The 15449-nt window shown below is 42.6% G+C and overlaps 1 protein-coding gene across 1 annotated transcript in view; it reads right to left on the bottom strand.

The window, feature by feature from the left end:
* FAM135B (family with sequence similarity 135 member B) overlaps nucleotides 1–15449 on the bottom strand; it is a 174657-nt gene that overhangs the window by 12974 nt on the left and 146234 nt on the right. Inside the window, exons 11-13 of the mRNA XM_036829855.1 lie at nucleotides 12790–12944; nucleotides 4288–6280; nucleotides 2212–2378 (exon numbers count right to left, since the gene is read on the bottom strand). Of these exons, the coding sequence (XP_036685750.1) occupies nucleotides 2212–2378; nucleotides 4288–6280; nucleotides 12790–12944 (2315 nt within the window). The remainder of the gene's footprint in view (nucleotides 1–2211; nucleotides 2379–4287; nucleotides 6281–12789; nucleotides 12945–15449) is intronic.

Here is a 15449-nt window from a genome sequence, read left to right as displayed (position 1 = left end):
CCATAACCATTACCAATTTCTTCAGTTCTCTGTTAATATCAATATAGCCTTGGAAGTGAAATGTAACCAATGGGTCCTGTAAAACTCTGCAGTTTAAACATATGGACGTTGAACTAGAGAAATCACCTTCAAAAGAAACGTGTGCTTTGTGATGGTTGTCTTTTTGATGATTTTATGCCCAAGTGACAATGCTGTGATTGGCGGCTCCGTTTTCTGACACAGCACAAATACTGGAGAAGCTGGCCTGTCTTTATAGCATCCCTCTTCTCCCACTTGCAGGATGGAGTCTGTGGCCTGACCAGATTTCTTATTTTCACAAAGAGATTGAGAGGCTTATCTCATTTTGATGTAATATCAGGTAAGTAAGAGATGCACACTGGTCATGCAAGGCCATAGATCCTGTGTTAAAAATACACAGGATGAGTGAGAACGTTATTCTTTGTCTTTCTGGAAATCCTTCTGATTGGAAGCCCCAGTTAAAAACAAGCATGTTTTCAACAGCTTAATATTTTTGCAAAGAGAAAGTGAGCGTCAAGCTCAAAAAAGTCTTCCGACAATGGCACACGTCAAACTTCAGCAAACTTATTTTGTTTATATTAATTATTTTTAGTATTACTCTTTGTGTGTAGCACGTGAGTCTAGTATTTAATTTGTGGTGTGATTTGAAGTTTATTTTTTTTAATAAATACACTCAAAAAGTATGCCCATTTCAGTACAAATTTTGAAATTATAGTACAAGGTACATGGGTAGAATAAATAAGGGGAAGGGAATGTGTGAACAGCTGAAATTTGCAAAGCACTGAAGTCAGTGCAGAGAAAGGAAAGCTCACCGGAAAGAAAATCCAGTGTTGAGAAAGACACAGTGGTGTGAAATGGTCCCTGTCCGTGGAGATGGGAGTGAACTGGTGCAATTGGAAGAGGGGAGAGCAGAAAAAGCAGGAAATGAGAATGAAGAGGGTCAGACATAAAGAATATTTTATGCTGGGAATTTTCTAAGCTTTCTAAAATAGCAGCTCATTTTATTTTATTTTCTGAGAGGTACAAAGAGCTTCCATTCCAGTGATGGAATGACCAGACCTAGTAAGATTTTAAGAAGATGACTGAGGGATGTGGATGGAGGTTCGGGTTGGGGGAGAGATGAGAGCTTGTTGGTAAAAGGCAAAATGAAACCATGGGCTCTGGAGCCTGACAGATGGGTTTTAATCCTGACTCAACCGCATTAGCTGTGGGACCTTATACAAGTTACTTAGCTGTCCTCTTACTCAGTTTCCCCACTTATAGATGGGGGTGATAATAGCAGCTACTCTGCAGGGCTATTGCCAGGATCAACCACATTAATAAATGTTAAGCATCTAGAATGGTCCCTGGCCCCTGGTGAGTGATGTGTACATTCTGGCCATCATCATCATCATCATCATCATCACCATCACCATCATCATCATCATCATCATCACCATCACCATAATCATCACCATCATCATCATCATCATCATCATCATCATCACCATCATCACCATCATCATCATCATCATCATCATCATCATCACCATCATCATCATCACCATCACCATCATCAACATCATCATCATCATCACCATCACCATAATCATCACCATCATCATCATCACCATCATATCATCATCTGGAATGGATGATCTACCACTGGATTCTTTGACACTTCACTAAATAGACCTGTTGACTTAGCATCCTGGCAGGCGACACATATAGCCAGGAGTTGATGCGGACAATTAAATGCATTAGCCCCAAGAGTGAGGAAAATTAAGGATATTAACAAGAGTGTGTCATGGAAGTGAAGCCCATCACCATTCCCTATTTGATCATCATAAGAAGAATGTGACCACCGGTTTTGCTACTCATCACCACTGAAGCCCTAGAGGAGCCCTTTCACTCCTCTGACCCTTAGTCATACATTAGAATCTGTATAAAGTGGATGTGATTTCTTCATTCCATTCATTCCTTCATTGCATTAATTCATTCGTGTATTTCGTTAACTCAACATATTTTTTTGCCAGAGAGATCTTTTCTTTGAGAGCAAAGCCATGCCATTTTCCTAGATCCAGCATACTTACTAATGTTCCACAGTCACTAATTGAACATTTGTTGAACAAGTCCCTAAACTAGATTAATTCATAAATATGATAATTCGTCTATAGCGCAAAACTTTGAGGAGGAAACCTTTTTAGAACTCACCATCCAGGCCATGGACACAGACTACCAGGTGAATCCCATCTTCCAAATTTTCTTCCTCTTCCTCTGGTGGGAAATACGGTATGTCAGAAGCTAGTACAGATAAGTCACTGTACAGAAATCCATCAATCTTCAGCTCTTTTTTAAATTTTTCTTTGGCCTGATAAAAACTGGAGAATACACTAATTAATCACGAGCCGAGCTGTGTATTCCATGTTGAACAGGAGATGCATTGAGCTGGGATGCAGGAGTGATGGACAACTACGAGGAAGTATCTGCCAAGCGACCAAGGCTGAATGTGGGACCTCATGGGAGACGCTAGTGAAAGAAGGTTTGTTCTGAACAACGAGGCAGAAAAGTGACCCAGGAAAACCAAGGGCTGTATTGATTTGGGTTCTGCAGATGTGGTTCCTGCATTGAATAGAACCTCTAAGGTTCCCTCCAGCTCCAAGGATCCACACAATCTTTAAGCGATCTTCCGAGAGTGAGAGTTTATTAACCTGCTTCCATCTACTTCTCCAGCATCATCAGCTAGCCTCCAAGAAGAACACATTTCTCATAAAGTCCCTGCATGAATTATGCCTCTTGTCTTTACTTCCATGCCCTTGTGCATTTGGGTCTATCTGTCTGAAATTCCTTTCCCACCTGGTTATCCTGTTCTTTGCCTGGTTACCTGACAAGGTGGCGAAGACCACGGACTCAGGAATCAGACTTCCAAAGTCAGAATCTCGGCTTTGACACTTACTAGCTGTGCACCAACTGCTTTAACCTCTCTGCATTCAGTTTCCTCATTTGTAAAAGGGGAATAACACCTGTATCGAATTCATAAAGTTGTCTTTGCCTTGCTGTATTAAGTGATATAATCTATTCAAAATGCTTAGAACAGTACTTGAAACAGATTAAATGTGAAAAAGAAGATGTGATCGATTACCAGCCATACCATCATCACCATCATTATCATCAACATGATGTCTCATGTTTTCTCCTTAGCTTAGGTATCATCTCTAAAAAGCTTCTCCTGGCCACCATTTCTGTTCACACTCACTGCCCCACAGCCAAATTAGGTCCTTCTCTTTCTGGTTCAGCTGTGCACACATGAATCATCCCGATTTACTCAATTGCCCTCATTTGCTTCTGTCATCTCCCTGTCTCCTTGTTAGACTGAGAGCATAATTACAACCAGGACAACACTGGCCAGGCACTGGACAGTGCCTGCTATGCACTGGTTAAACTGGTGACATGGGCATATAATGGGTACTTAATGGTCTTTCTAAAACATGGGATCCAAAGTTTACCTGCCTGTGTAATTTCTTTTGGGGATAACATTAATGTGTAACTCTTCAGCATTTTTTGAACAGGTGAATGATATGGGATGTTTTGATTAAATGATTCCATACTATACTTAATCAAATACATAGTTTATAGGTGAGGGAGTAATATGAATACAAACCCAAGACAAGGATAAAGGGATGGATTCTGGCATTTCAAAAGGAACAATAAACTTAAGAACCACACAAAAGGGGCTTAGGAAGAAAATCTGATTAGTCCTATTCCCAAAAGGCTCTTAAAGAAGTGTGCAAAGACAGAGGTACAATGACACTCATAAGATAGTTGTTCATCATAAGAAAAACTGAAAAATAAATTCATGGTTTATCTCTAAAGGATTTTGTTAACAAAATCATGGTACATTTATACAATGGAATATTACACTAAAATGGTAATGCAAAAATAGATTTATAAACATATAAAGATGTTTCCAATATATTAAGTTGGAAAAAACTTCGAGTTTGTAAAGAATTCTCTTACTTTTGCAAATTAATAGTATATACGTAGAGATGCACATAGGAAGTATAGATGAACTTAACACAAGGGCTATATTTGAGAGATGGGCTTATTGATGATATTTTTTACTTCTTTACACTATTCTACATTCCTGACTTGTATGATAAGAATATAACACTTTATTTAAACCAGAAAATAACTGATTTCACAATTTTGAAATAGTATGCCTGAAATTGAGAAATATGTGGAAAAATCTAAAAGATGGTGCTTGTGTAGGTAAGCCACCAGCAAACCTACCTGAACATCCTTTCACTGACTTCCTCCTCCAACTTGCTGGAATGGTTCGGAACACCTCCAAAGGAACCCAAAGGTTGATGAGTGATGGGAAATGGGGTCTGTTTGGAAGAGAATCCAGCCCTGGCAGGGGTCTCCTTGGGCACAGACGAGAAAGGGAGACAGGTGGCAGTGCAAGACACGGATAAGTTGACGACCTCGACAGCTTTCAGGCTGTCCAGAGAGAAGGTCTCTGCAGAGGTCACGTGGGACAGCATGATGGAGGGGCCTGCCCTTGGCTCTTGGTTTTCTGTAGCTTGGGAGTGAACGGCGTCAGTCACAGTGGAGCACACAGTGCCTGCTTCAGGTCCATCCTCTGGGAAGGTGTTAGGTCCTCTACTAAGCGCTGTATCATCAATGATGCCAGGTGAGCTGCTTCGCTCATCTGTTGAATCCCGGTTGATGGTTTGGGCAGCTGATGTACAACTCACTTCAGGCACCTCATGATGGGTGAAATGCTCAACGTCCAAGATGCTGCTGTTGGAAAGAGCTCTTTTCCCCGCATTAGGGTCTTCAGGCATGCGCTTTGGGGTCTCCATGAGTTCTGTAGGAAAAGCTCCGTACCTAGGGGTTTCAAGGGCTGGGATGCGTGGTATTTTTAAAGTCAGACCTTTGGTTTCAACCCCTGGAGGGTTATCGGTCCTGCCATCAAGACAACAGGGTCCTTGAGGATCAAGCTGACTCTCTTTACCTTTGGGGATATCTATGTAACCAGGGCCCTGCTGGCTGTCAGCATCTGCAACCACCTCCACAAGGGAATGGTGAACCCCAGCATTGCGAAGTTGAAGGCGGTGTCCGGAGGGATCCGTGCTCCTGATGGGCACAGCTGAAGTCTCAGAAAGACCTCCGCCTTGCTGCAGGGAGTCTGCATCTTCAGCAGACTCCTCGGGGCTACTGATCTGGGGCGCAGAGACAGACTTGGTCAGTTTGGTGAGGGCCAGTTCCCGCTCCTCCTCCTCAAAAGGCAAAGAGCTAATGGAGGTGAGAGAGGCCTGGATCCCGCTTGGCAAACTCGTATTGCTCTCTGTGTGTCCACCCTCTAAGGAGTTCCTGTGTAGGGCATGTCTTCGAACCAGCTGGTGTAAGACATCCCGGTCACTCGGCAACTCTAGGGCTCTACTTCGAGCCTCGGACCAGGCGACGGAGCTTGGCTCACTCTCGATGCCCGAATCAGAGATGATGGAAGAGGATCTCTTGATGACCCCAGAGAGTACGGACACTTCCTCCTGCTCCTCTGTGTGAGGGTCCTTTGGGGAAGCCTTGACATCCAAGGGGTCCCTCAACAAAGAGTTTAGTGGATCACAGGGCTCCGAGGGGACGAGCTTCAGCACCATCTTGCTCCCCTGGTCTGCTCCCTTTCCGAGAGTACTTAACTCATGGGGTGTGGTTTTCTCTGAAGAGATGGCATTGCGATGACTTCCGCCTGCTACCCCTTCGCTTAGCTCAGTTCTGTCTAATTCATAGTTATCTTGAGAGCACCCACTCTCGTGCTGGGTACTGGTGACCACTGGGGGTTCAGCTCTGCAGGGGTTCTTATTGCTAGAATTCACGTCAATGTAGGTCAGTGCTGGGGCCTGGCCATCCTCTGGACCAGGACTCCTCCTGGGCAGGTCCTCATCTGTCGGCGGGTGCGTTCCAACATCAGACCTTTGGCCAGTCTGACATTCATCTTCAGGCAAACCTGTTTTGTTCTGGAATTCACCAATTGTCAGATACACCTGAGATTCCGAGCACACGTCCGTATGACTCAGTGTGGTGACATTCTCATTTGGCCCTGGACACCTAATAACCTCTTCATTAGAGTCCATTTGGGGTGGTTTCATGGTGGGCAAGACAAGGTCTTCCCTCAAAGATGATTTTCTATTTACAATATGGTTCTCCTCTCTGTCGTTTAGATTCAGTACTGCGGGACTTGTTGCTGGAACATCAAAACTAGGGTACACACTCAAATTATGCCCTACAAAAAGAAAAAAAGAAAGAAAAAAATGTGTTATACTTTAAGAATCTACATTCACGGGGCTTCCCTGGTGGCGCAATGGTTGAGAATCCGCCTGCCAATGCAGGGGACACAGGTTCAATCCCCGGTCCAGGAAGATCCCACATGCCGTGGCACAACTAAGCCCGTGTGCCACAACTACTGAGTCTGCATGCCGCAACTACTGAAGCCTGCACACCTAGAGCCCCTGCTCCGCAACAAGAGAGGCCACTGCAATGAGAATCCTGCACACCGCAATGAAGAGTAGCCCCTGCTCACCGCAACTAGAGAAAGCCCGCACGCAGCAATGAAGACCCAACGCAGCCAAAAAGAAATAAATAAAATAAATCAAGTTATTAAAAAAAAAAATCTACATTCACAAATTACCCAAATGCCTGATTGTATAATAAAGAGTCTGTCTGGACTTTGTTCCTGCTTCCTGGGAGATATCCTCTAAGTTCTTGGAATTTCCCAAGTGATAGGAATGTCAGTTATTCATGGTGGATCCTGAGCTAATGATAACGAGGTGACTCATGGTGAGTCCTCTGATAGTCTGTGCAGAGGAGGTGACTCCGGACGGGGGCTGGCCATGCCAGAAAGACCAACCACGTGACTAGTTGACTGAGGATTTGAACCAGGTGACATCGGTACAACCTCTGGGGAGGAGAGATGGGCCGGGGATTGAGTTCCATCATGTGGCCCATGATTCAATCAATCATGCCTACATTATGAAACGCAGTATGAACTCTAGACATGGAGGACTGACTAAGCTTCCCCGGTGGGCAATGCACATTCATATACCAGGAATACCAGTCCTGGGGGCATAAACATTGCATGTTTGGGGCCCTTCCAGACCTTGCCCTATGAGTCTATTCTTTTGGCTGGTCTTTATTTGTATCCTTTCTAATAAAACTGAAATCATAAGTATATCCCTTTCCTGAGTTCTCTGAGTTGTTCCAGCAAATTATCAAGCCTGAGGGGGTCATGGGAATCCCCGGATTGGTAGCCAGTTGGTCAGAAGTCTGGGAGGCCTGAGAACCCCTGAGCTTGCGGCTGAGTTGTGAAGGAAGGACAATCGTATCAGAGACTGTGCCCTTAATCTGTGAGGTTTGACCTAATACCGGATTATCAGTGTCAGAAATGCATCACACTAATGCAAAAGCTGCCAAAGATTATACTTCCTGATTTACCTTTTACTTAGTAAAAAAACATTTTGACTAATTACCACTTACAAATATTAAAACATTTACCCATCTTGTGTACAGTATTTACAGAGTATAGAGAATGCTTTGGAGCCAGGAGGCCCTGGTTTCCAATCCTGACACTGACACTTGCCAGCTGTGAGACCTCGGACAGTTAGAAAAAAAAATATGCCTTTTTCCTAGTTGAATACATTTTCTTCTTGGGTGGGCAGGTTCATAGTAACCAGTGGGCCTCGCAGCCATAACTCAGAGTAGACTTCTGATATGAAATGGACACATGGGGAAGACAGATTTCTGCTTTCTGATGGGAAACACACTGCCAAGCTTGAGCTCCATAACCAGGGCAATTATCGTACACGGCACTCAGACCACAAGAGGCTCCCAGGTCGCTTTGGTCTTTATAGCAGGATGGAGGCGTGCCAAAGCGTGACCTTCTTTTTCTTACTTTTCTTGAGGGTAAACTATTATGTCTCTCATTCTCTCCCCTAGTCCCTTTTCTCTTCTATTTCATTCCCCTCCTCCCTTCCTCCTCCTCCTCCTTCTTTTCTTTATTTTCTTTCTCTCTCTCTCTCTCCCCCCCCCAATATGCATAATTGGGATAAGTGCCTGTAACACAGCTCTTTTGAGAAAGCTATATGATATATTATTCAATTTCCATATACACCAAACAAAAAAAAAGGGGACTGGCCTTTTATTTTCTTTAAACAGTTTAAATCTTCCATGCAGTTTTAACAAAGTTAAATGAATATAATCATTATTAACATTATCATGGAGTAAACCATTGAGACACTTACTTAAAAACTGCATGGAGCTTTTAGATATCACCATCTCATCCTCTGAGTGAAATTTATGATTGGGTCAAGGATTAGAACAAAGACTGTGAAGAATGAATCTCTTCCTTACCTGGACATGTTCTTTGCATCTTGAGACACTGCGCAAATTTCCCTTCCTCTGGGCAACTGTCTCACACGCTACAGCAAGTTAGACATTCTCTGTTGCAAATTCCTAGTGTCTCCTCTACACACATGTAGTGTAACACATCTACCACCATACCATGATCCATGTGGGCATGGCTTGTTCCCACTGGAGAGAAGAGTTTGTGTTTTATAAGTATCTATATCCCCAAGGCTAGCATCCTGGCTACTTCGCAGTCAATGAATTGTGTTCATAAAATGAATCGAGAATAGATCAGAAATGCAGCAGGACAAAGACTATTACTCTCATCGACCGTTTGAACTGGTGTGAAAAAACACAATTTCAATATTATTTAGTCCTACAAATGGTAGATTGACATATCCTATGTGCAAAGCCCTATACTGGGCCAAGGTTTAGAGAGAGGGAAAGTGGGGATCAGTTATAATAGTGAACCAGTCTTTGTCTTTATGGGATTTTCAAAATATTGGGAAACAAACATGGTACAGGACAGCTGGCTCTCCTACCAAAACATGTGGGTTGCATGCTGGAAAATGTGAATTGAGCTTCTTCATAAAAGGAGACAGTGGGTCAACCTAAGTAGGGAGGATAGTGTGAGCAAAGGCCCAGGAGTCTGGGCGGCATAGTCTGGTCAGGTGTTGGTTGGATCCCACGCGGATGCAGCAAGAGTGAACAGAGGAAGTGGGGGAAGGGCATGAGGTTAGACAGGAAGAGAGAGCCCACAATATGGATGAACTTGAGGGCCTCGTAGGAGTAAGGAGTCTGGTCCTTATTTTACAAGTAACAGGTGGATTGGTGGGTTCTTGAAACAAAAAGGAGAGATTTATCATAGACAGTTAAGACAGGACATAGGAAGCCCAGTGAGGAAGTAGACTGTCAAAACAGTTATTTTAATTTCACTACTACAACTACGGGAAAAATGAGAGTAGCAAAGGATCTGATTCACAGAGGATGGATTTAGACTCAGATACTAATGGTATTAGTTGACATGCATTCATAAGTTCCTTTGTGCCAGTGTACGAAACTATCCACTGCTCCCAGTAGCCTACGGAGTAGAAACCACAACCCCTGTTGCCCAATTGCATACAGTTACTAGATGTTGGCAAAAAAAAATTCAAATCCAGGCAATCTGGCCAACTGTTAAGACCTTAGGAAAACAGCCAAATTGCCTTGGGACAGGAGAGCGAGGGGGTGGGTGAGAGAAGGGATTACAGATCATATAGACAGAATTTGCAAGTTCCTGGTACAGGTTAAGTATTCCAGCCACAGTACTACAGCAGACCATGAACAAACATTACAATTTTAGTATGAAAACGAAATTCTTTTATTTCCCTTTTTCCACTACACTAAAAGAATGGAATACAAACCCAAAAACTTCACTGCAAATTATAAAAATTAAGGCCACCAAGCCCTTGAGGAATAAGAAAATAGTTCTTTATTCGCTAATACTTTTGCTCCAGGATTAAAGAATCACCAAAGTAAAGTGTAAAAGAGCAAGAACCTCAAGAATAGCTTTAGGAAATAGACTCACAGACATAGAAAACAAACTTATGGCTACCAAAGGGGAGGAGGAGAGAGATAAATTAGGAGTTTGGGATTAAAATATACACATTACTATATATAAAATAGATAACCAACAAGGACCTACTGTGTAGCACTGGGAACTATACTCAATATCTTGTAATAACCTATAATGGAAGAGAATGTAAAAAAAGACTATATATATTTACATAGATATGTGTATATATAACTGAATCACTTTGCTGTACACCTGAAACTAACACAACATTGTAAATAAACTATATTTCAAGAAAATTTTCAAAAAAAAAGAATACCTTTGGGGTTTGAGCATGGATATAGGTGACTCTGTAAAGGTAGTTTTGGGGATGGGGATGGATCAGGTGAGAGGTGTGTGAGGGAAGCCTTGGGGAAGTATCCAGGCCTCTGAGAGCAACTGCCTTGGGGTTCTTCCAGGGAGATGTGACCATAAATGCTGGGGTCCTAGCCTCAACTGAGTCCCATGTCCCAAGCACATAACAGCAGTTGCAAAGCGGACTTCTCTGGTGGCGCAGTGGTTAAGAATCCGCCTGCCAACGCAGGGGACACGGGTTCGAGCCCTGGTCTGGGAAGATCCCACATGCCGCGGAGCAACTAAGCCCGTGCGCCACAACTACTGAGCCTGTGCTCTAGAGCCCGTGAGCCACAACTACTGAAGCCCGCACGCCTAGAGCCCGTGCTCTACAAGAGAAGCCACCGCAATGAGAAGCCCGCACACCGCAACGAAGAGTAGCCCCTGCTCGCCACAACTAGACAAAGCCTGCGTGCAGCAACAAAGACCCAACACAGCCAAAAATAAATAAAATAAATTCATTAAAAAAAAAAAAAAAGAAGAAGTTGCAAAGCAATGCCGGTCCTAAAATACTCTGTAGATGTGGACAATGCATGGCTTCCAGGGACCTGCGTGGGCAGATGGCCCTAGAAAGACCTCCCCTAACAATGCCTTGCCGCTGTGAAACTCTAGGGCAGTGATGTGATGGGCAGTAAAGAGGGTTGTCAGGGAGCCCCAGAAAGGCTGAGATTGACTTTCCAGCTAAAGCTGCAGGAGGGATGGGGCTCAGCTGAAATGAGGTTGATTCATAAAAAATAAAGATATGTGATAGTATAGCACATGTGAGCTGGAGGACTGAGATTTATACCCACGAGAGTACCTATTAATATGTATGTAAAAGAAAAGACTGGAAGCTGATCTAAAGTCTAATAATGATAGTATTAGGGGGTCTGATAGTGGGTGCTTATTTTAAATATCTTCTCTAACTGTTCAAATTTTCTGTGGTTCAATCATATCACTACAATGAAGATCAATATATGTACATATGTACACACACACACAGTCTCAATCCAGTGTTCTGAGCTTTTTTTTTTTTTCTTTCAATATATGTATGTATTTTTTTTGAGATGGGTGCCAAATTTTATTTATTTATTTATTTATTTTTTACTTTTATTGGAGTCTAGTTCATTTACAACATTGTGTTAGTTTCAGGTGTACAGCAAAGTGACTCAGTTATACATGTACATATACCCACTGTTTTATTTTTTTGTTTAGATTCTTTTCCTATAGAGGCCATTAGGGAGTATTGAGATTGTTTTGTGCAGCTGGTTGGCTGCCATCTCTGGAGCTCACACGCAGTCAAGCCGTCATACACAGCGTAGACACTAGATGTCAGGGTACAACAGAAAACCAGACAACATCCTTTGCAATGTTGCAGTCCTTGGAAGTCACCTAGACTTTTTAAAACATCCTACAAATCTCAGATTGCAGAAACTCTGAAATTTAAGTGGCCCCTCCTTTAATTATGGGTACCCCAATAGAATGGTTTAAAAAATATTTTTGCCAAGAGATGACAAGCAGACACGGGCTTTGGCATTGCAGTGAATTGGCTTTGAATGCTGGCTTTTACAAGCTGTGTCATCTTTGATTAATATTTACCCTCTTTGTGCCTCAGTTTTTCTCTGTTAAATAGGGCTTCTGAGGTTGTTTATAGGGTTAAAGAGATAAAGCTCATAAAGCCTCCAGCATAGGGGCTGGCATAGTTTGGTCCTTTAAGGGATCATGGGTCTCTTTCAGCTCTGTCATTTGTAAGAGCTTGTTGTGTTTCCATGAGCAGGGCTGTGCAGGGGACAGGGAACGGACATTCGCTCTACAGTTTGCACTAGGCTCTTTCCAGTTGATGGATCAGTTCATTAACAAACTCTGTGCAGCCCCAGCAAAACAGATTGCAATCTGCACACATGCACACACACACACACACATACACAAAAACACACACACACACGTTAACCTCTTCCCCCTGAAGGGAGCTGTTCATCCATTAATCCATATATTTATGTGCCCACTTTCTCAAATACTTTACCTGGCTCGTTCCATAAAGCAAGCACTGCATAGGAATGTCAACCAAATGTCACTTAGGTTCAACCAGAAATGAATTTATATTTGAATTGTACATTTGAGATAAGAAAAGATCTCCGTCTGACTCTCAGGGGACTCTGGTGAGGGGGAGAATTTGGTTCCCATTTTACAGGTGAAAACACTGAAGCACTAAATACAATTTCGCCCCAGGAGTCCAAAAGGGAGTCTTTACTATAAGTGTCCTTTGCTTCCATTGCTTTGTCCATTCACGGCAACAAAGTCATTTCCAATCACAAGCTCAACCTTAGTTCTTGCTTCTCCTCTAGGAACTGACAAATACTTCATTGATTTGTTCCCATGGCTGCTGGGATGTAAACAGAGCAACTGATGGGAACCCAGTGGTAAGCCCTACTCTTGAGGTTTCCAAAGCAAAAAAGGAGAAGACACACCTGTGGCCGGGCAGTCCACATATCTGTCCTCGAAGATAACGGGCAGAGTGCTCCAGTCACCGTCAATGTCCAGACACTCTGCGGGCAGCGGGGGCATGGTGGTGAGGTACTCTGAATTCCGGACATCCAGAGACAGCTGGCTGTGGGTCTGGATCCTGGGGAACATGGACCCGATGAGCATCCAAGGAAGATTTAAAGGTTTTAAACTTACTGCTCCATCCCTCTTATCCCAAGATAACATTCAGAAAATGTTCAGTAGACTCTAACAATTGCCATCTGTCTGTCTACCCTCCCTTTCTTCCCAACTACCTACCCAGCCCCCAAAGCCCTAGTCTGCTTTGAATCAGAACTGTTCTGGGTCCTGATCAGGACATGGAGTGTGTGATTAGGCAAAACACCAGGGCATTTATCACATACCAATTAGTAGAATGTAATAAATACCACTTTAGTGGAATGTATGCTGAGTTTCTAAATGGCCAGGAATCGTAAATTAGTGTTTTGGAGGAAACACTTAAATATATATATACTTTACTCCTATTTCTCTAACTACCCATAGCACTTAGGGTCTGAATCATATTTTGTGGCATTTGAATTCAGAACCATCTAAAATTGCTTTTTTATTGCTTGCTGTGTGGACAACAGGATCCTTGATTAGGGTATAAATTCCCCTAGTTCAGGAGCCATATTTTTTGTTTCCTGCATATAGGATTTTAAAATGCCCCTTATTCCTCCTCCATGACCCAGATATCACTCCACGAGTAGGGATGTGATTCCAGAATTTGAAATAAACAGTATTCCTAATTCGAAGGCTGGGCTGGTGGAAAACATTTACTCCCTTCTCCTCAAGTCCCTGCAAGATGGCAAGAGTTTATTTTTCCCCCATGAAGGGAAAATTATTAACAATCCATCATTTTTCTCCATGCCAGCTCAATCACTCTTGCCCAAGCAAAGACGACGCTCTTATCAGGTTGGTGAGTTTGGGAGAAGAATTGAGCACGCATAGCTACTTTCTGTCTGTGTGTCTTTCTGTCTCTTTGTCCAACTGCAGATGTTTTTAGAGCAGCCTGACTCTGGAAGTCCCCAGCTCACTCTCCAGCCGTTTAGATTATCTGCCCGCAGAGAACAGTTCTGTAGCTGTGGAACGTTGCACAGGCCAGGGCAACTTCTGTAATCCAGCATCCTCAGTAAGAAATATGATGAAGATGGACATATATGCACATATGCTATTTTATATATGTATATTTAACATAAATATTAAATGTGTATATTTCATTTGCCTCTTATTTCTCAATTGGATTTTAACCTATGAAAGAAAAAGAGAAGCAATTTATTCTCTCCCTCAAAGCCATGAAGGCCGTTGCAAATTCATCATTCTTTGGACCTCTGTCTGAATATTTAAATGGAATTTTGTTGTAATCAGTTCTGCACTTCTCAGCTATCATCAATTTTTGGTCCAGTTTTCAGCTTATTAACAAAGTATATTGATTGAACACCAATGTGCATAGGATGGTGTGCACAGGATAGGGAGTAAACCTAGAGGATTGAAACTTGATTCTGGACCTAAAGAACTTATAGAGTCATGAATAAATTAGGTGGTTAATCAGGTAATTATAATACAACAGGATAGGTGCTGGAGAGTCAGAACTAAGTTATTTTAGGCAGGGAGTTCTCTCCTGCTGGAATGTAGTATACAGACATTGTGAATGTGACCACACGCGTCAAACAATGCTTCTCACGTGTTAACAAATAACTAAAAATTCCAGGGCATGTACGCTACGAGCTACCACCTCACACCTGTTAGGATGGCTATTATTGGAACAAACAAGTGTTGGTGAGTATGTGGAGAAGTTGAAACCCTTGCGCCCTGTTGAGGGGAAGGCAAAATGGTGCAGCTGCTGTAGAAAACAGTATGGAAGTTCCTCAAAAACTTCAAAATAGAGATACCATATGAGCTGGCAATCCCACTTCTGAGTATTTATCCCAAATAATTGAAATCAGTATATTTAAGAGATATTAGCACTCTTATGCACGTAATAGCACTATTCATAACAGCCAAGATATGAAAACAAGCTCATTGCCCATGGGCAGGTGAATGGATAGAGAAAATGTGGGACAATGGAATATTATTCAGCCTTAAAAAAGGAGATTCTGCAATATGTGACAACAGGGATGGACTTTGAGGACATTATGCTAAATGAAATAAGCCAGTCACAGAGGGACAAACACTGCATGATTCCGCTATACATGAGGTATCTAAACTAGTCAGAGTCATAGAATCAAAGAGGGGAGGGGTGGTTGCCAGGGGTTGGGAGAGGGGAAAATGGAGAACTGCTCATCACGGGGCATAAAGTTTCAATGAAGTAAGATGAAAAAGTTCTAGAGATCTGCTGTGTAGAGCATATAGGGCCTTGTTCATTTCATTTTTATTTCAAGGTCAGGTTTATCCTGACTCCCGTAGTACAGCCCAACAGCATACAGATACTTCTATTTACAGGTCAAAAAACCTACATTCTATTTTTCTGGTGTACTCTGTAGGATAATGGTTCAACGCTATATAGAGTAGCCATAGCAGGGGGGCTAGGAGTGTGGGATCTGGACTTTGACAGATCCATGGTTGCATCACTTGTTTGCTGTGTGGTCTAAGTTACTTAACCTCTCTG

This window comes from Balaenoptera musculus, chromosome 17 (assembly GCF_009873245.2).
Source record: "Balaenoptera musculus isolate JJ_BM4_2016_0621 chromosome 17, mBalMus1.pri.v3, whole genome shotgun sequence".
Classification (NCBI taxonomy): domain Eukaryota; kingdom Metazoa; phylum Chordata; class Mammalia; order Artiodactyla; family Balaenopteridae; genus Balaenoptera; species Balaenoptera musculus.
Note: the sequence above shows the minus strand (reverse complement) of the source record. Positions and strands in the feature narration are given on the sequence as shown.